The sequence below is a fragment of the Microcaecilia unicolor genome, chromosome 3, assembly GCF_901765095.1.
Source record: "Microcaecilia unicolor chromosome 3, aMicUni1.1, whole genome shotgun sequence".
Taxonomy (NCBI): Eukaryota; Metazoa; Chordata; class Amphibia; order Gymnophiona; family Siphonopidae; genus Microcaecilia; species Microcaecilia unicolor.
In genome coordinates, this window is record NC_044033.1 from 502,675,880 (window position 1) to 502,697,424 (window position 21,545).

A 21,545-nucleotide genomic window follows, 5' to 3' on the forward strand; every position below is an offset into this window, starting at 1 on the left:
ATGCCGAAAGTTCAGAGCTTTTAGTATGACTACTCGCGGCCTGTTCTCAGGCTGTCTCGGAGGCCCAACTCTATGGGCTCGTTCAATACAAAAACTCTGTAGTTTGTCCTCTATATGTAATGTTTTCGGCAGCCAATCCTCCAAAAAGGTAGGCAAATCTTTATCTAGAAGCGATTCTGGTAAACCAACCAAACGGAGGTTATTTCGCCGGCTCCTATTTTCCAAATCATCAATCTTTGTCTCCAGATCCTGTACTTTCTTCTCCAGTTTCTTGTTGATCTCCTTCTGTGCCTCCACCGTCTCCTCCATCTCTGAAATCCGCTGCAAACCTTCATCTAGCTCCATATTTATACTGTCTATACGCTCATGAGCCTCCTCCGCCCGATCGAGCAATTGCTGAAGCTTTTTGTCCAACGCGGCCTCAACCGCTGCTGTAACCTCGGCCGTGATCTCCGTCAGCCATGCGGATCCCACCGCTAATTCGCCGGGATCTCGCTGGTCGGCCATCTTGGTTTCTGGCGGTTTCGATTTGTCTCGTTCTTTTCTCACTGATTTCGCTGCCATTCTCGGTTTCTTCGCTCAATCTCTACTCGCCAGTCGCTTTCCCACCTTTTATGATTGAAATTGTGGCGTTTCGCTCCTTGGGTAAGTCTAATTATCTGATTTTCGGGTGAGTGTGCGCGGAGCTTAGCTTTCCAGCGTCAGCCCCGCACCATGGCGTCACGTGACCTCTCCTAGAGTGTATTCTTATAAGTGGCTTCCATTTATCCTTGAGTGCTGTGTGGCCAGCCTTGTGTATTCTTATGAGTGGCTTCCCTTTACCCTTGAGTATTCCTATGAGTGGCTTCCCTTTTCCTTGAGTGCCTGGCGGCACACCCTTGAGTATTCCTTTGAGTGGCTTCCCTTTTCTCTCAGCACTGTATGGTACAGCTTAGAGTGTTCCTATGAATGGCTTCCTTTTTCCCTTGAGTGCTGTGTGGAACAGCCATACGTGTTCCTTTACTATGGCCGTGTGGCCTTGTCTTTGAGTTTTCCCTGTGTGAGTTTTATTTGAGTCTTCTCTGTGATGTTTCTGTTTTGTGTTTGAGTGGGTTGCTCTTTCGTTTAGCCATGACTACTAGCAGCCTTGAGTAGTCTCTCTCTGTGTGGCATGAGTGGGCTGTTCTTTCGTTTAGCTGTGTCTACTAGCTCAGCCCTGAGCGTCCTCTCTTTTTGGCTTCTGTTTGTGTTTGAGTGGTTTGCTCTTTCGTTTAGCTGTGACTACTAGCACAGCCTCGAGTGGTCTCTCTGTGTGGCACGAGTGGGCTGTTCTTTCGTTTAGCTGTGACTACTAGCGCAGCCTCGAGTGGTCTCTCTGTGTGGCACGAGTGGGCTGTTCTTTCGTTTAGCTGTGTCTACTAGCTCAGCCCTGAGTGTCCTCCCTGTTTGGCTTCTGTTTGTGTTTGAGTGGGTGGTTCTTCTGTTTAGCTGTGACTACTAGCTCAGCCTTGCGCTACCTGTGTGATTTCTGTTTGACTTGGTTAGGACTATTTGTTTATAGTTGTGGTTCTAAGCACAGCCCTGTGCTGCCTCCCTGTGTGGTTTTCTTATGTTTTACTTGTGGTTTCTACAATGTGAGTCTAAGTGGGGTTGTCCTTATCCCTTCAGTTTCTTTGTGCCTGTGTGTAGGGTCTTTTGACCCCTTGTTTGTGGCTCTTTTTAATGCACTGTGTGTGCACTGCTTGAGTAGTACTTGCTCAAGAGATTCCTTTCTGTTTCTTTTCCCTTCCCCCTGTTATGGGTGGGTTCCAGTTCGGCCTTGCAGCCCTTATGAGTGTCCTTCCTTTGTTCCTGGTTCCTGCTTTTAAGTTCCGTTCCTGGTTTTCGCTTTAGCCAGGCTCCGGTTTCACCTTGCCTTGAGTGTGCTCTGTTTATTTGCCATGTCTGGTATCTTGTTTGTATTCAGTGCCTGGTTCGCCTCTGCTCTGCGCCTCCCCAGAGGACTTGTCTGCTGCAGCCCAAGGGCTCACCATCCTGGGTTCCATGACAATTCCAAAGGAAAAAATTTAATAAACCACTACTAAAGAAAAACTTAGACCACTATAAAAGGAGGAGTCATACAGAATTAATATAGTAAATAATTACAAAATAATCAATGGGCTAGACCGATGTTTCCAAAGTCCAATCCTGGAGTACCCCTTGCCAGTCAGGTTTTCAGGATATCTACAATGAATATGCATGAAAGAGATTTGCATATAATGGATGCAATGTATGCAAATCAAGTTCATGCATATTCTTTGTGGATATCCTGAAAACTTGACTGGCAAGGGATACTCCAGGACCGGACCTGGTAAACTAGACTACAACATCACTAGATATATCAGCAGAAGTAAACAGTGCTCAACTCTCCAGTAATGAATCCTTAGCAGGTGAACTCTCTCTCTCAACTTAAACTCCAGAAGTTGCTTTGGATCAAAGAATAAAAAAATTTACCCTCAAAAATAATCATACAAACAAAAGGAAACTTTAGTTTATAGTCTGCTCCAAGAGCCAGAGATCTAGGTCTTAAAGCCAAGAACTCCTGGCGTCTCTTCTGCATGGTGGCTCTTGATAAATCAGGAAATATACCAATTTATGACTCAAAAAAGACTTAATTCAAATGACCAAAGTAAATATGTAGTATTCAGTCCCAGTCAGGCTCCAACGTAAAGTTAATGATCAAAGCAGACCACTGCATAACTACCTCCAAAGATGATTCAAGGATGCTGGTCAAGTGCATAGCAGCTATCTCCCTGCCTTGCTCTCCACCAACTCTTCCAAGACCAGGAACATAGTAAGCTTTAAACAAGGAGGGTAATGCCTCAGGTAGTATCTCCAACATTTCAAGAAAATATTTATGAGCCATATCAATAGCAGTAATTAAAGGAGAATGTGGAAAATTTAAAAACCTCAAATTATTTTTCATTTGATTTTCCAAAAATCCAAGCTTCTAATGCAAATATTCTTTGTCCTTCATCAAGGCAACTACCCCTTCCTGCATCTGAGCAGTTCTTCCCTCTATGGACTCCAACCTCACAGCATGTTGTTCCACACAAGTAGCCTGATCCTGCTGGACTGTTTTTTATATCTTTACAATCCGATATGAATTGCTGAACTGTTTGTAAACAACAGTTCACTACCTGAATCACATCCCAGAGCAACTCTAAAGTCACAACAGCCAGTTTATTTACCTCCATTTCCCAGATTGCAGATCTCCCACTTGACTCTCTTGAGATGCCCCACAGGAGGTAGCATCTCCAAAGAGAGATGATGTTACCATCTTCTGGTACTGGGAGAGGAAGAAGCCACAGTAAAGCCCTCAAGTGAGGATGGTGTCTATACCGGCGCCACTCCACCATGCCACTCTCCTCCAATGGACAAAGTGCTTCCGGGTTGTAAGGGTCCTGTCAGTACGGGGCTCAACGAGACATCCTCCACACTGCAGTCTAACAACACAGACCCAGTCAAAGAAACAGCTAGCGATGTTGACTCAGTCCTCACCCCGCAAACCTCCAGAGTCAGCTGCCTAGAAACCAAGGTGGGGTCAGTCGCTGGGGGGGGGGGGGGGGGGGGGGGACGGGACAGCTTTAACGGCTCCTTTCCTCTTTTTCCCATCACAGGGAATGCTCCATGGCACCGTCTACTCGGGTCAATGCAGAGCTCAGGTTCGAGTGTCTTACTCCGACACCATCTTGACTCCCAAAACCTAGATCCAATTTTCCAACCCACATTTTTTTACATATATTAGAGTCTTTGGGACAAGTGCAAGTTTCTGTTCTTTTACTTTCTCTAGATGTTCACTCCTTGTATACCTGTAACCCTCAAGATGAAACTTTGCAGGTAGTCAAGGAGGCTTTACAACAGACTGCATCTGATACCTACACAATTTCTGGTAATGCTGACAGAAATTGCTGTGTCACAATTACTTCAATAACAATATTGTTTGTATACTGCTGTATCCCCAGGAAGGATTCACTATGGTTTACATTGAATCAGAAGGCAGTATCCATAGAGTTACAGTTTATATTCAATCAGCAGTGTTACAGCAGCAAGTCGGAATATCATGTGCATAAGGGAGTATGATCATTTTACAGGAAATTATTGAAGAATTCAGTAAGCAGTTTCCTATTGGTTATATCAGCAATCTGTGAGTCTCAGAGTAAGGATCTATTTACAAACCTTATAAGACATTCGGAGGGAGGTAATAACAGTTCTGTAGGGTGTCCATTGTCATACAGGAGGTTTTAAGTTTCTTCCAAAAATAGAGATAAGTGGGGTTGAGGCATACTAAGGTAGGTTGGGAGTTTCAGAATTGAATGATTATAAAAGAAGAGAGGACATAAAGGAATTTGAAGAGGCAGAACTTTTTAGCGCTTGGGGGGAGGGGGGAATATCAGTAAATGTTTCAGTCATGCAGAGTGACCAAATAAGGAATTTTCAAAGATACTGATCAGCATTACTGAGGTTAGTCCATATGTGACATGGAATAGTATGCAGGCAATTTTAAGCAGAATGCTCTTCTGGATGGGGAAACATTGGAGTTGTTTTAGGTACGGTGAGACTATCATATTTCTTGAATCTAAAAATCAAGCAGGCGAATGTATTTTGTATGAGTTGAAGTTTAGACATTAGTTTAGCTGTGAAACCTAGATAGAGAGCATGGCAGTAGTCAGTGTGAGATAGACTTAGCATTTGAACAAGCAGAATGAAGGAGGACTGATCAAAATGATAAGTAATAGTAGTAAAGTAGGATCTTATTAGTCTCAATTGTTTAATACGTTTTAACAACAGGTATCGGAGTAGCTATGGGTGCTTTTGCATCCTCTTTAGCTAATGTATTCATGGCTGCCTTTGAAGAGTGTTGGGTATATCCATCTCCACTGTTTCAATATGCTACCTGTTGGTGGTATTACATTGATTATATATATTTTTTGATTTGATCAGATTCAGTGGATAACCTGTCTCAATTTATTGACTATTTAAATTCTTGTCACCTATTAAATTTGATTTTCAAATACATCCTGTTATAACATAAGAACAACTATACTGGGTCAGATGTCTGGTCCATCTAGCCCAGTATCCTGTTTCCAACAGTGGTCAATCCAGGTCACAAATACCTGGCAGAAACAGTAGCAACATTCCATGCTACCAATCCCAGGGCAAGTAGTAGCTTCCCCACATCTGTCTCAATAGCAGACTATGGACTTTTCCTCTAGGAACTTGTCCATACCTTTTTTAACCCAGATACACTAACCACTGTTACTAAATCCTCCAGCAACAAGTTCCAGAGCTTAAGTATTCTCTGAGTGAAAAAAACATTTCCATGTAACTTCATTGAGTGTCCCCTAGTCTTTGTATTTTTTGAAAGAGTAAAAAATTGATTCACTTCTACTCGTTCTACACCACTCAGGATTTTGCAGACGGCAATCATATCTCCTCTCAACCATCTCTTTTGTAAGCTGAAGAGCTCTAACCTCTTTAGCGTTTTCTCAAATGAGAGGAGTTCCATCCCCCATCATTTTGGTCACTTCCCTTCATATTACTAACAACTCGCCTCATGTCCTGTGATCTGAGCTGCATCTAGCTAGCTAGATGAAAGTGGGGGGTTACCAGTGACTGAACTATGTCAAACAGGTTTCAAAATCAACCAAGACCAGGAAGATGGGGTGGAGGGGTAGTGGTCCTGATTCGGGATACAAACTGTGCAGAATTGCCATTCCCCATCTAAATGAATCAGAATCTCTTTTAATCCAGCTAGAAAAGAAGAAACCAATCTGGCTGCTCATAATATACTGAGCACTTCATAACAACTCATCATCCATACAAGAACTTCTTGATCTGATTACACAAGTGATCTTGAATTTCTGAATTACACTAGGATGGTGACCATGGGAGATTTCAACCTACAAGTCGAAATCCCAGATACTATCACAGTTGTCTGCCTGGATACGATGACCGCAGTAGGATTCATACAGGTGATCAATTCTCCAACCCATGAAAAGTCACATACTAGACTTTGTATTCAACATAAGGGTTGGCATCCCAGAATACTAGGATAGCGATATTGAAATAACATCCCTATCATAGACCGACCATTTTTTAATTAAGTTTTCCCTAAGTGACCACCTGAAACAAATGGCACTTTCCAGAGTTTGGAAGGAGATCAGAGACAAGAAAAAGCTGATGGCTGAGAATTTCCTAGAGTCTTTGGACTATCCAAAATGTGGATGAAAAGACAACAACAGAGTCAAAACAAGTTGATATTTGGAATATACACTTAGCTAAGACCTTAATGGCACCACTAAAAAAATATCTTATGCCCCACTCACAAATGCTCACCTTGGTTTTCTCCAGAATTTTGGACCCTTAAGCGTGAAGGATGGAAACTGGAAAGGAGACAGTGTAAATCTCGCCTGGATGAGGACAGGCTAAACAGTAGGAACATGACAAAGTACCGCCAAGCCTTAACAGCAACCAAAAAACATTATTTCTCTCAATGCACTGAAAAGGCTGCCAATTCAACCAAGTACCTGTTTAGCATAGTAAACACCCTACTGCAACCCCCAGAACAGAACTAAACTGCTCAGTCAAAACTGAATTGTAATCATTTTGCTGCATACTTTGCCAACAAAATTAAAAGTTTCAACCAGGCTTTACAGGCAATCCCACCCACTCTCAAATCAGCTAACCGAGAGTGCACAAACTCACCACCTCCTGACACAGACATATGGGACTCTTTTAACCCAATAATAGAGAAGCACCTTGTCAAAATTCTAAGAGACCTTTGACCAACGACTTGCTCCCTCAACCCCTGCCCAACAAAGATAGTGCAGCAGGTACATAGGGACCTCAGAGAAGGCACCACAAAAATTGTGAACTCCTCAATTTCTAATGTGTTGACATTGTAAGTAGTATACTATGACATACATTGTATTGTTATTTGAATATTTTTACTGCTGTAACTATCTATTGCTTATGTTTGACTTATTCTTGACTTGTTGTACACCGCCTTGAGTGAATTCCTTCAAAAAGGTGATAAATTCTAATAAATAAATAAGAGCTTCGTCGCATTAGCCACACGGGAATCACTATCGTGGTTTTGTAAAAGAAGCCCTAAATGAATCAAGCAAGCAAAAAAAAAAACAAAACACATTACAAGCCCAACACAGCCATGTTTTGCCCACTTCTGGGTTGCATTGGGGCTCATTAATAACTGTTGAATATATAAAAACAAGTTAATAAAAATCGATTACAGTATCAGCTTAGAGAGTTCCTTACATATATAGAGAATATTCCAAATCAACTGGATGAAAAAATTAAATGCTTCCACATAAAAATTATTGCTTATTTTCTATTTTATTTATTTTTTAGCTTTGAACTAAGTAAGTGACACCACTAAAAGATACTGCTTAGGTATTTTGGCTCTCCATTCCATTTCTTGAACATATAATTTTTATGTCAAAGCATTTTATTTTGTTTTTCTTTTGATTTGAAATGATATATAGAGGCTCATTTTCAAAGCATATAGTAACATATGTAAGTTTGTAAGTTTATGTGCTTTGAAAATGAGAACTCATACTCCCGGATTCTATATACCGCGCCTAGAAATCTGCACTGAAATCCATGCGAATTCTGTAATTACACGTGTAACTTAATTGGCTTAATAAGCTAATCAGCGTTTTAACAGCACAACAAGCAATAATGAGCACTAATTGGCAATAGAGAATTTGCACACACAACTTACTAAGCATATTCTATAATGCAGTGAGCCTAAATTCTACTGTGCAGAAGCAAAAAGGGGCGTGGAAATCGGCGTTATTTTGACTGATTGTATGGTTTGAATATTGGTCTCTGTTTTGCAAAACGTAGAACTTAAACAAAATCTTGCACACTTTATAAATAAATATTTAACTTATCAAGAAAACAAAACTAAAATGATATTCAACCTACCTGGTCCAGACCATTACCACTTCGCCTCTCTTTTTAACAAGATTTTTTGCAGACAGGCTGTTGGGTGAACATGTTGAAGGCAAGGGCTGAGAGCCTCTCTTTTGTGGTGGTGTGTTCATTTTGATAGGAGAAATTTGGTTTAAGAAATCACTTTCCTCTGCCTTTCTACTATGCCTCCTCATCCTCTCAATCTTGATCATCATGTCAGGGTCATTTCTTGGCTTTTTCATACACAAATCCTTAGATACCTTATCCTTTTTTCTTTTACTACCTCTCTCTGAATTTTTGCTGTTACTCTCCACATCATCAGTACTTGAAGATACTTCAATGATAGAATCAGACTGATTCGCTTTACTGTTGCTCAAAGGTTCTTCAGTTAAATCTATACAAATGACATCAGCAATACTTTTTGAATGTTCATCTGAAGCCTGAACTGTTGAACAGCTGAAAGACAATTCTGATTTTACAGTTGATATTTCTACAGTGTTAGCAGAAACATTTAAATCATGAACTACAAAGTGTCTGTAGCACTCACTCTTATCACTGTTTGTTGCTTCTATTGCAAACCCAGGGGCAACTACAGATAGTTCTCGATTAGGACTGATTTGTGTCTTATCACTGGAAACCACTGTATTTAAATTATTAATAGATTCTTCTGTCTCTTTCATACTTGTGAATGCGGAGTTCAGATTCTCTGGGACAGCTGTAACCTCGTTTTCTTTATTTGTCAAGGCTTCGGCTGCTGTCAACAAAGCCTGGTCATCAGTGGGAGAAGCAACTGGAAACGCATGCCTTATTTTAACAATGAAGTGGTCATTGGACTTCTCCATGATTACTGCCTGCATTGGTTGACTGGGGTGGTACTGAAATCCAGCAGGTGCAGTCAGATTTGCGCACGATGAAGAACAGCTGGAGCTGCTGCTTGAATTATCAGATTCTAAAGCCAAATGGATATCTTGCTCTGTGGCATCCTCCCCTTCTAGTAGAGCATCTTCACTATAATGTGCACTGATAACTTCTTCAGGTGCTGAATGAGATATATTCTCGGGCTTTAAAAAACTAAGGTGAGAATCTGACTTCAAAGGCGATGGAACTGTTAAAGATACTGCTAGATCTTCTAAAAGTACAGAGGAAACATACGACTTGCCTTTTTCTTTGTTCGTTTCAGTATCTTTACTGGAGGACGTCACTGTGGGATCCTCCAGCATACAGCTTTCATCTAGAATATCTGGATTGATTGTAGTCTGAAATCTAGATGACAAAAGCTGGGGCTTCAAAGGAGAGACATCTGACAACAAAGATTCCTCCAAAGCTGTTGTCAACTGCAGAAACCCCCCGCTTTCAATATCAGTAACACTGTCACATTTTGTATTTCCAGGGATCTGTTTTTCTGGTGTCCCAAATTCTTGCTGGCCTTTTTCCAGGCAGATATTTTGTTCCAAACTAGAGTCCTGAAATAAGCTTTTAAACTTTTCACCCATCTGAGAATCATGCACTAAATTAAAAGTCAAGCTAGATACTTGTTGATCTGCCAAAGGTTCACAGTTGAAAGAAGACTTATTTTGAGCCTCTGTCCCCATTTTAGAATTATCTCTCTCTCTCAAGTCATTAAAGGTACTAAAGCTGCTCTGAATATGGTCTTCCTTGGACTTACATATTTCAACTGAAGATCCAATTGTGTTACCTAAAGATTTTACAATATTTCTAAAAGTACCGTTTGATGTATATGTTTTATCTTTCTTGGTATCACACTGTTGTGCTTTGGATTCATGCTTTTCTCCAGGTTGCAGATTTATTAGCACTAGTTGACTGATGTTTTTTTTAATACCGTTCTTTGTTGTATTCACTTGATTTTTTTTAAGGTGGCCCTGTTGCATGTCATGTTTACATTTTTCCCTAGGCTGAGTATTTTCTACCATTAATGAACTAATGCTTTTTTTAAGACAATTTTTGGATGCATCAAGTTTACTTTTCTTGTTTTGTTTCTGTTGTGTTTTCTGTTGAGGCTTATTAGATTGTGGATTTATCAATGATATGTGTGTGACAGTATCTTTAGACTTAGCCACTTTGACTTCTGTAATTTTTTTCTTGTGTTTGGGTGCTTCTTCCACAGCTTTAGTAAAGCATTTATCATTCTTCTGTTTGATTTCAGGTTTTCCTTCAGGCCTATCTAGTTGTGCTCTGTTGCATAATTTGATAAGCATCTTCTCTAGTTTTCCAAACAAATAGTCAAGTTGTTCTTCTACAAATTTCCACAACTTCTTTTTCATATCCTTTAAGTGTTGTTCAAAAATACGATCCACGATTCCATTCTTTTTAACCTCCTTCAATTTAGTCTCTATAGTGTTACAGAGCCTCTGTTTTAGGCAATCTGAAGAACAACACATCGTAGACCAATCCAGGATTTTGATCAAAGATGTAAAATTATAACTTGCAACTTCTATGACTCTCTGGAACTGCTTTAGTGTAAACTGTACTTTGAATTTCATGTACTGCTTTCTGATGTACTTTCGGATGTCTTGAAGCATCTGCATAACTTCTTCTATTTTAGAAGGCTCACGGTTAAAATTCTTTATACCTTTAATGCAAGATATGTCCAAATTGTTCTCTTGCTTGGTCTTACTGGGAGATTTAGAAGTTTTATTCTTCATATTTACTGCCCTGCTTTTCTGCACAGGTGCTTTAGCTGAAATTGATAATGCACTGTTTTTGTCTGCTGCTGCCGCCTTGTTTTTCATCTTGTCCTGTGTACTTCTGCTCAGCTTTTGGTCTTCAGGAGAAGCTTTTCCTTTTACATTTTTAACAACTTCAACAGATTTTGCTTGTGGTTTAGATTTTTCTTCTGCTGCCTCCTCATCTTCACTACTTAAAATTTCCCCTTCTTCTATTTCCTTTATTTCCGTATGAGAGTCTTTGGTCATACACTTATCAGGTTGGAATGCTGGTTTCTCATTTTCCTTGTTCAATTCATTTGAATGCTGCTCGATGTTACTACCGACAACAATTTCAGAAGGTAAATCTATAAAAAAGAAAAACAGAAATACAAACCTAAGGTCAAACAAATTCAAAAGGGAAAAAAAAGGAATAAGTCATAACCAATATGCTGTCCAAATCTTTTCAAACAGTAGAAACCTAAGGCAGCATCTTCTCCCTGTGTGAAAAGCCATTATTTCTACAAGTTTGATTTTATAAGATTCTAAAAGCCATTTGAGAAGACAGAACACTTGTCTTCTAACTCAATGGAGCCAAACACATGGGTTACATGATAGACACAGTATGAAAAGCTGGAAAAAGGTTTGAAAAATTGTCCTAGAAAACCTGTGAACGTACACAGGATCAACACACCACTTGACCAATTGCCAAAGATAAAAATCGTATATAGTGCCTTCCCCTTTAAACAGCACTAGGTGGGGCACGGATAGGAAATAGTTAAATACTTCCGGTGTAAGATAAAAAATTGCTACAGAGTAGGCTGGTGGTTGCAGAAGGTGAATCTGAACTCAGAAGTAAGTGAGTCATCCAATTACTCTCTTTACTTAAAAGATGACTGATCAATATTTTTCTGCTTATGATTGTAGGTGCTGTGATAGGAAATTTAGTCCAGCTCCTTAGGAAGCAGAGAGCAAAGCGGGAGCTCGCCGTCAGGCGCGGACACTAATAATTATTCCAGCACAACTACCACAGCTAAGTATAGCATTAATAGTAGAAAAGGAATAAATTTATATTGCTTATATAGTATAGAGGTTTTGACTAATGAAGATTCTCGCCAGTGCGTGTATACAATAAATCACGCTGAGCGTTGCGGTCAGCTGTTTAGCTAATAGCAAGATAAGCTGAGACAGGGAGTCTGAAGTTTTTCCTCTTTAAACAAATATAGTTATCCAAGAAGTAAAGTTTGAGTTTGCTATTTGGTGGATGTAATATAGTAGTATAAGACAAGAGCAAACGCCGGTGAGAGTGGTCTACAAAAGATAAAAAGTGATAAACAAATACTACCAAAAGGGGATGAGGGTATACGTGACCACACTGAACTGCTTTAACAATCTCTTAGACACAATAATACTCTCTCAATATATTCCTTTTATACAAACATAGAAGACTGATAACAGAGAGAAATATCTACTACAATAAAACGCACCCTCAACGTTCTGAGGACACTGACGTCACTGCAGGCACTCAGACACCGGTTCGTAAGTTCATGGTGGTGAAGCCAGAACACTCACCATGTCTCCATGCCCCACCCTCGCGTCACACGTGATGACGTCGAGGGCGGAACATGTACACAACCACGCAAATGAACCAACGGGGAGGAGTAGGTTTCCCTACTCCTCCCCTTCCAACGAATCGCAGCTGCCGAGGACGTGCCCATCACCCCGCCCCTTTCGCGCCATCGCCCCTTTAACGCTAGCACCCCGCCCCCAGTCGCCCCCTCTTCCCCCCCATCACCTTCCCTCCCCTTACGCTACTATCCCTGGTGGTCTAGAGGTACCTGTTCGCTCGGGGCAGGAAAGAAAGAGCCCCTGCTTTCCTGGCTGTAGCGCTGCTGCTAGCTGCCCTGATGCATCCTCTGTGAGTTGGGGTCTCGGCGTTTCAAAATGGCCGCCGAGAGTTGAAGCAGCCTCGCGAGACTTCAACTCTCGGCGGCTATTTTGAAACGCCGAGAGCCGGACTCGCACAGGATGCAGCAGGGCAGCTACCAGCAGCGCTACGGCCAGGAAAGAGGGGGCTCTTTATTTCCTGCCCCGAGCGAACAGGTACCTCTACATCACCAGGGATACTAGCGTAAGGGGAGAGGAAGGGAGTCCCGTGCCCGCTAGGGCCCGTTTCATCACAGGCAGAAACAGGCCTTTTTTTACTAGTAAAATAATAATTAGTGAAATTAGTTGAGTTCTCGGTGTAAAATTTCAAACTCAATATAAGAAAAAATGCTCTAATTAGGTATACAGCCAACTGAAACAATGTTCAAGTAACAGCTGAAGCTTCACGTCATCATTAGTCAACTATGTATGAATGAAAGTGCACCAAAATAAACAGTGCTAATACAGTGAAGTATATAGTAAACGTACTGTCTCTCTGAAATCAAGTCAATAAAATGAACAAGTATATTACATGCCAAGGCCATGCCAAAATATGATGTAAGCCAATTATTAATGCTCAAACTCAACAGCACTTATCTTTAATAATCAAATGGCTCCACAAACAGGTTCTACAGAGCTCTGTTTTGGAAGCCTAGCCTTTGTCAGGAACCCAGAATCAAACTTCAAAATTTCTGCACATGGAATGTACTGGTCCTCAAAATGTAGTCAAAGGAATGGCAGTAAAAGTGGTTGATTGATATGAAAAGCTGAAAGTATCTTGGGCAAAAAAAAGGGAACCATACACAACGCAACCCCAGCTTTCAAAAACTGAAGGAAAGGATCTTGGTAGGACAAAGCCTGGAGATCAGATACCCGCAGGGCAGAGGCAACAGCCACCAGAAAGATCGTCTTCAAGGTAAGATCTTTGTCATAAGCCCTGTGCTAAGGTTTGAAGGGAACCTGCTGAAGAGCTTTAAGAACCAAATTCCAGGTTGGACACAGAAGACAAAAGGATGAGCACAAGTGAAGAGCACCCCACAAGAACAGAACTACATCTGCATGTGTTGCCAAGGAGGCACCCGAGAGGAAGCCAGAGAAACAGGTGTGTGCCACCACCTGAACTCAGAGAGAGTTATATGCCAATCCCTTCTGCAAGCCCTACTGCAGGAAGACCAGGATCTGGAAACTATTGCTCGGAAAGGGACCAGGCATGTTCAGCGCACCAAGCCTCAAAGGTGCGTCACACCCAAGCATACGCAGTAGTAGTAGTAGATCTCTTCCTGGCACAAAGAAGGGTAGCAATGACCGCGTCCAAAATACCCCTTCTTCCTTAATCTGGACTTTTCAAGAGCCAGGACATAAGACCAAAGTGGGAGTGGTCCTCCATCAGAACCAGGCCCTGATGTAAGAGATCGGCCAAAAGAGGGAGTTGCAACAGAATATCTACGAGAAGACGGATCAGTTCTGCATACCATGGATGCCATAACCAATCCAGAGCAATGAGAATGACCATCCCCCCGGTGTCTTCCGATTCTGTGCAGCATTCACCCTATCAGAGGCCAAGGAGGAAACAGGTAAAGAAGAGTCAAAGTGGGCCAGGACTGCAGATGAGCATCCAGACCGAGGGAGCCGACTTCCTGAAACCTGCTGAAGAACTGTGGAATCTTGGTGGCACATCGGCAGTAGGATCCAAGATGGTGTGTTCCTGGCACGTCAGCACGGAAAAATGGCTCATCCACTGCATTGGCACCGCCGGAAAGAGAAAGGCCCTCCACGCATCCTGCAGGACAGAAACCCATTGCCAAATGGCGCTTGCCACAGCAGGAGCAGCACTTGACTGCATCATCCACCCTGCTCCCAGGATGATGCCGCAAACACCGAGAGCCCGAAGAAGGGGGGAAAAGAAATCACTCACCATCATCGCAAAGAAGAACGGGTCTCCTCTACTGCAATCCTATTAGGGCAGAACCAGCCAACAACATGCTGCACTCAACTCCTGTGCAGGATAGGCAGTCCCTGCACTGTCTGACAGAGCAGTTTCTGGGTTACTTTTTTCTTTTTTTGTGAGGAAGACAGAGCACCAGAAGACAGACAAGGAGGAGAAGAAAGGGAGGCTGGGTGAGGCAGTGACCTGACCAAACAGGTATGCCCCCAAAGCGGACACCTACTTGCCAAGCACCCCTTGCCTCAACTGGCCACAACAGCCCAGGAGGCCCTCAAAGGAGAAAAATCCAGGAGATGAGAAGCCATCCACTGCCTGCTGGAGATAGAGATATACTGACTGACTAGGGGCTGGCCATCCAGGATCACTGTCTTCAGTACAGTATTCTCCATCTCCATCTGCTGGTAGATGGACACAACCCATCAGTTTCTGGATTCATCTGCTGATGACACATAGGAAGGTTTGTTTTATTTTAATGGAATACTTTAATATCAGACAAATAACTCAGTTCAAATTATTTAAGAAGGCTCTTGAAATATATCTTTTTCAGCTATTTAATAAGTAATCGTCCAGACAGAGAAACACATGGACTCCTCAGTGTGAGTAGCGACGCCGCAACTACTGCAAGACACTTGGTGAACACCCTGGGAGCCAACGGGAGGCCAAAAGGCAACAACTGGTACTGGAAACGATGTATCCCCAGCTGAAATCGGAGATACTCCCTGTGGCCCGGAAGTATCGGGATATGTATGTAAGCATGCTTTAAGTCCAGAGAGCATAGACAATCTTGAGCCTCAATCATTGGGAGAAGGGTGATAAGGGAAACCATCCTGAACCTTTCTTTGACCAGGAGCTTATTCAGAGCCCTTAGGTCTAGGATGGGACGCATCCCCCCTGTTTCTTGGCAGAAAGAAGTACATGGAATAGAAGGGACAGGGAAATGGGACTTGATATACCGCCTTTCTGAGGTTTTTGCAACTACATTCAAAGCGGTTTACATATATTCAGGTACTTATTTTGTACCAGGAGCAATGGAGGGTTAAGTGACTCCCTTCCCTTCTTGTCCTGGTGAAACAGGCGTGACCACATGGGCCTTTAGAAGGGCGGAGAGTTTCGCTGCAAGTATCTCCTTGTGAGAAGAGCTGAGAAGACACTCTCGGTGGGCAATTTGGAAGTATGATGCCAATTGTGACAAAGCTAGCACTCGGGGCCCCACAGAGAAGCAGTTAATCCCCGAACTATGGTTCCCAGAAGCCCGTGCAAGAAGGAGAGAGGAGGGTAGCCCCAAAAGGGTGGAACGGATTTCAACCCCAGCAGGGGGAGCAGTGGCTCAGTGCAAGGGGAGCCAGTTACTCCCTTCCCTACTAGAGGGAGAAGGGGAGGTGAAGCTCAGTCCCTTAGCTGCATCGCCAGTATATAATTCCCTCCAGCTGTGAGAGAGGAGAGATATTTCCAGGTGGCTCCCAGCCACCAGGAGGAAGAGGAAACTGATTGAGAGAGAAGCTGCCATGGAGTAGGTGGAGGACGGAAAGGGCCTGCTGCTGGAGCTTCCCTAGGAGGAAAGAGTAAGCTGCCATGGAGTGGGAGAATGTACATGTAGCCCTGTCCAGCACATTAAGGCAGGGTGAGAGGCCACAAGGGCGTGGTGCTGTGAGGTAGGAGGAGAGCTGCCAGCCCTATTTGGTACAGGGTCCTCCTGGGTGCTGTGAAGAGGACAGGGGCATTAAGTAGTGGCTTCCTTTGAAGAGACTGTTTGTGAAAGGGCTGAATTATTGGGATGTAAAGAACAGTAGGCTGAACTTTGACTGAGCCCTTCTGAGGGAGAGGGGAGGCAACGGAAGTGGTCCTGAACTGTTAAGGAACTGAATGTTGGCTGGAGTTTTGAACCCGGCCTGAACCCTGTTTGTGAACTGCATTTCAATTGTGAGAGTGGAACTGAATTGAGAATAAAGCACTTTGGTCCTAAGTCTGTATGGCAGTCTGGTTCTTTGCTGGAAACCTATGAGCCTAACAGGGCTGCTGGACCACAACCCAGAGCGAAGGAAGCGGACCCCTTTACACAATGCAAGGTGTAACTGAAGCGGACTATTTGAAGAAGCCACCAGTCGGAGTTAAAAGAGATCACCTTTCCTGGAAAAAATTCAGCCTCCCTCTACCAGCAGAATGGCCACTTTTTTTGGCAGCTATGATCTGCTGGAACCAGTCAAAAATTTGTCCCCTGTTTTGACTAGGGAGCCAGCTGGGCCTTAATTGCATGCTGTTGATGAGAATGAGCGTGCTGGGGTTGAGCTTGTTGAGGCTGGTGAGGAGTGTACTTATGCCTCTGCAAGTAATATGGACCCCACTTTGACTTGCCCAAAAACGTCCTGGATGAGAAGGGTGCAAAAGGCACCCATCAGGAGACAGTATCAATGGTATCAGTGTGTTTCTTTACGAGGTCCATAACCTCATCCACTTTCTCTCCAAAAAGATTATCCCCACAGCACCTGACATCTGCAAACCTTGGCTGAACCGCCAGGTCCAAGTCAGAGACACGCAGCCATAAGAGTGCCATCGCTATACTCTAGGCAGAAATCCTGAATGCCACATCAAAAGTGTTGTAAGCGCCCCTATTCAGGAATTTACGATACACCTTCTGCACCTTGGCAGCTAGCAAAGAGATTCAGCCTGCTCCAGTAGGAGAGAGTCCACCAAATTGGTCACACTGTGCACCAGATTCCACAAGTAAATGCTCGTGTAGAGCTGGTACAACTGTATATGGGAGATGAGCATGGAGACCCAATGCATCTTCCACCCAAAGGAGTCCAGGGTCTGAGGACTTCTCTGCCTAGGGGTGCATAAGCAAAGTCTCTGGAACTCCTGGCTCATTTGAGCACAGATTCCACCACCAAAGAATGATGAGGCAACTGTGGCTTATCAAATCCTGAGGAATTCTAGATCTGATACATGGTGTCAATCTTCTTGGGGAGGACAGGGACCAACAGAGGAGATTCCCAGTTCTTCAACTGAACATCTCACAGGATCTTCTGAAGTGGGACCATCACAGCCTCTCTAGGAGGAGACTCATAGTCCAGGACCTTGAACATCTCAGTCCTGGGGCTCGTCCTCCGTCTCCAAATGAATTGGGATAGCAGCCGCCATCTCCTTCACAAAAACTGAGAAGGAAATGCGCTCAGATGGAGACTTTCTCCTTTCCTCTGGGGGAGGGGGTGAGATAGAACGCCATAGGACTCCTCCTCCGAGAAGTACCTCGGATCCTCATCAGACACCCATGAGCACTCCTCATTGGTGTCAGCAAAGAACTCCTCATGGGAAGGTCGAGACCAAGCCTGCCTCACAAGAGAGAAACCATGTCCTTGCCTGGAACGGCACAGAGATGCAGGTTCCAACCTCAACTCTGGTGAAGCTTCCTCCATCAGTACTGAGGAGGTGCCAGCATAAGCAGTTGTAGATGCCGGTAGTGCACGTGGCACCGCGGTCACAGATCTCACTGCAGGCTTAGAGCCTTGCGGGGCAGCAAGAAAAGGCATGGCTGATACAAGCACCCTAGATGCCAATGCACTGTGCTGGAGAAGCTCCGCCAAATGCTCTTGGAGCACGGCCTGGATGCACTCATCAAGGGCCAGCATCAGGAATGGTTGAGGTATCGGGTCAGAGACAGCCTGCTGAACTGCCAAGGTCGGTGCAGGTACCTGGTCCTGGCTGCATGCAGACACCTGAATTGGCACCTTCACAATAGAGGGGGAGCGCTCCTCCCAGTGCCAATGCCTCTCGGGTACTGGATCCCTCGGTGCTCCAGTGCTCCCAGTATCACGCGTCGAGGGAGATCAATGCCAATGCTTCTTAGCCTTTGCCCAATGCCAAGTATCGACACCCCTCAGTGCCAACAAGGACGTCATCGAATCCTCACACCTCCTCAGTGTTGGGTCCGATGCTAACCGGTCCTAGGGCCTTGCATAGTGGGTCAGCCTCAAGGCAGGTGGAGAGCTACTCGATGCACGTCCACTCCCAGTGTCAGACATGGGTCTAGAAGCCATGGGGACTAATGCACAACGGTACCAATGCCAATGTCGACAATTCGGAACTGGCTCCACAACTTTTCTCTTTTTGAGCTTCTCTGGACTTCTATATCACGGCAGCCAGACTTAGTCAAGATTCGATAGCGCAACACCTCTTTGAGAGAAGCTTCATTGGCTCCCCATCAGAGAAAGAATAAATTTTAAAGTCCACACTCTGATTCATAAGATCATATATGGAGAATCCCCTAACTACATAAATAACCTCATCAACCTCCCAACCAGAAATAGATCATCGTCTTCTTGTACTTACCCCAATTTACACCTTCCAAATGCAAAGGTATTAAATACAAGACCTCCTATGCATCCAGTTTCTCCTTTTTGGGCAGCCAGCTTTGGAACGCTCTGCCAACATCCATCTGAACAATCAACGACCATCTACCATTCAGAAAAATGTTGAAGACCCATCTCTTCAAAAAAGCTTACACTAATGACCCAACTTAACTTTTTAAGCCCACCCACATGATTCCTGCCCTGACGATTATTATACCTTTGACCATGTCTCACAATCTCTTTATGCTCATTCCTCAATCTCTTCCTCTCCATCCTTCCTACTCCTTACCATTCCCAATCTCTTCTCCTTTTGCTCATCCTATCTTTGTTTACCTCTCCATGCTCAATTTACATATCCTCAAAACCCCACTACTATTAAGTTTACTACAACTTGTAACATTCTCCTTCAAGACTTTGTAATTCTATTTACTATGTAAGCCGCATTGACCCTGCTATGTGTGGGAAAGCGCATTGTACAAATGTAATTAATAATAATAATATGTTCTTTTTTGCCTACACAAAGAAGGCAATTAGATGAGTTATGATCTGGCCCCAAATGCAGGATACACCAGGAATGAGCATCAGCCCCAAAGATGGACCGATTGCACCGAGCACACTGCTTGAAGCCACGGGGCACCATCGATGACATAGAGGCTAAATCAAATGGCTCTATAGTGATATAAAAAAGGAGCAAATAGCCAAAAAATAAGAGAAGAAATGCCAGCCAATGCTCAGGCCAAAGAGGGCCTTGTGAGCCCAAGAAAAAGAAAGGAAACTTAAATATTGGGAAAAATTACATAAAACTGTAAGGGTTGAAGGAAAACCAAAACTCCCAAAAGGAAACAACAAAATAAAGGCAAAAAACACCCAAGTGAAAGCACTTAGCTCAAAAAGACAAATCTCAAAACAGACGCTGTGAGGAGTTGTGATCAGCTCGTCTTCTTCTCACCGTGGATGAAGACAGACTGCAGGTCCCATGCACTCGCAGTGGGCAGGAAGGCACTCACACGTGCACAGTTGGCGCGCTGCTGCAAGCTCTTAAAGATATACTGTGCTATAAAAGTGTTCTGTGCCAGGCGCCGTAGACAATGACATCCATGTGCAAGAAGTAATTGGCTTGCTTGTCCTTGAAGAACCATGCTTATATGCTTACTGTGATTATCTTCTAATCGAGTTGATTCTTATCTGATGAATAGCAGCTGAGCTAGATTCTTGTGACGCCAAATTTCTAATAACAAGCTAAGTATCTGTAGGAGCTAAGTCCCCGCTGATATAACTACGGTGAGAGCTTGGTTTAACAACTTCCTGATATTACTATGGCCAGTGCAGTGTCCCAAAGAGAGCTGCTTTTTCCACGAATTTGTTCAAAGACTGCTCAGGTCACCTGCCTTGGATAGCAACCTGATCCTCTTATGCTATACTGAGAACTTAGGTCAGGCCAACCCAGTCCCTCGGAGCCTGGGCATGAAGAAAGGCCACAGAACCCACATCACTAGACTGTTCGGTCTGGGAATTTCACCCTTAATGACACAAACTGGATGTCCTTGTAGTTTACAGGGTCTGGTGGTCTAGAACAAGAGGCAGTGACTATGGGCCAGGTGCTACAGCCAGAACTGTATATAATACTACTAATCATTTCTGTAGCGCTACTAGATGTACAAAGCACTCTACACAATATATGCAGGTACTTTCTCTGTCCCTAAAGGGCTCACAATCAGTTTTTGTACCTGGAGCTACGGAGGGTTAAGTGACTTGTCCAAGGTCAAAAGGAGCTACAGTGGGAATCAAACCCATGTTGCCAGGATCAAAGCCTGCTGAATTAACCATTAGGCCACTCCTCCACTAGCCACTCCTCCACTAGAATCATCAAGGACAATATTTTTTTTCTAGTGCTATCACGGGGGTTTGATGTTATCACTGGAACAGAGCTAGTGATCCCGTGTCATCATCTCTCAGCTCAAAAAAACATCACTGCTCCTGAAAAGACTTCACAACACCTTCTTGCCTGCATTCCAGGAAGAGGGACTCACCATAGCAAACAGCAGCTGTGGATCTGACACTACCAATACCTGGAGAGAGCCTTCCTTACCAGGCTGTAGCCAAGTTTTTTTTTTATCATAATGGGGAGATAATCAGAAGGCTTTAACTGGGGCCTAAGTTAAGTGTGCATTTACTCTACATTATTTTTTTACTTCTCCTAAGTTCTTTATTCTCTGTACCAATTCTGTCTTTGTATATCAATTTTTCTGTGTCATTATTTGTTTTGGCTTCTAATAAAACTAATTTTATTTTTATAACACTTGGGCCTTGGGTCCTGAGCTTGCCAATATAACAGGGGCTGTGGACTTGGATCTATGAATCAAAGAACGAGTGTGATTTTCCCTAATTCCAGAATTTTCCAGAATGTTAATAATAGAATTCATGTTCTTATTTGCACCATCCTCTAGGAGATGGTGTAATCTGTTTTGCCCCCATATATCTAATTAAACCTAATTAGCCCCCATATATCTAATTAAACCTAATTTGTGCTGTCTGATGTGGGTTTGCTCATTCATTGCAAGAGTCATGCAAAGAACTGTGAAATATAGCCCCATCTAGACATGTTGACCCGGTGTACCTGCACCACCAATGCCTGAGACACTAATCAAATATCTGGGATTAAGGTATGGTTTGATTTCATAATCTGAAGCTGTCCAAAAGCAGAACTAT

The 21,545-nt window shown here is 43.3% G+C and overlaps 1 protein-coding gene across 1 annotated transcript in view; it reads right to left on the reverse strand.

Moving 5' to 3' along the window:
- Positions 1-21,545, reverse strand: part of CASP8AP2 (caspase 8 associated protein 2) — a 103,851-nt gene that overhangs the window by 23,737 nt on the left and 58,569 nt on the right. The window contains exon 7 of the mRNA XM_030195174.1: positions 7,969-10,987. Coding sequence (XP_030051034.1) covers positions 7,969-10,987 — 3,019 coding nt within the window. The remainder of the gene's footprint in view (positions 1-7,968; positions 10,988-21,545) is intronic.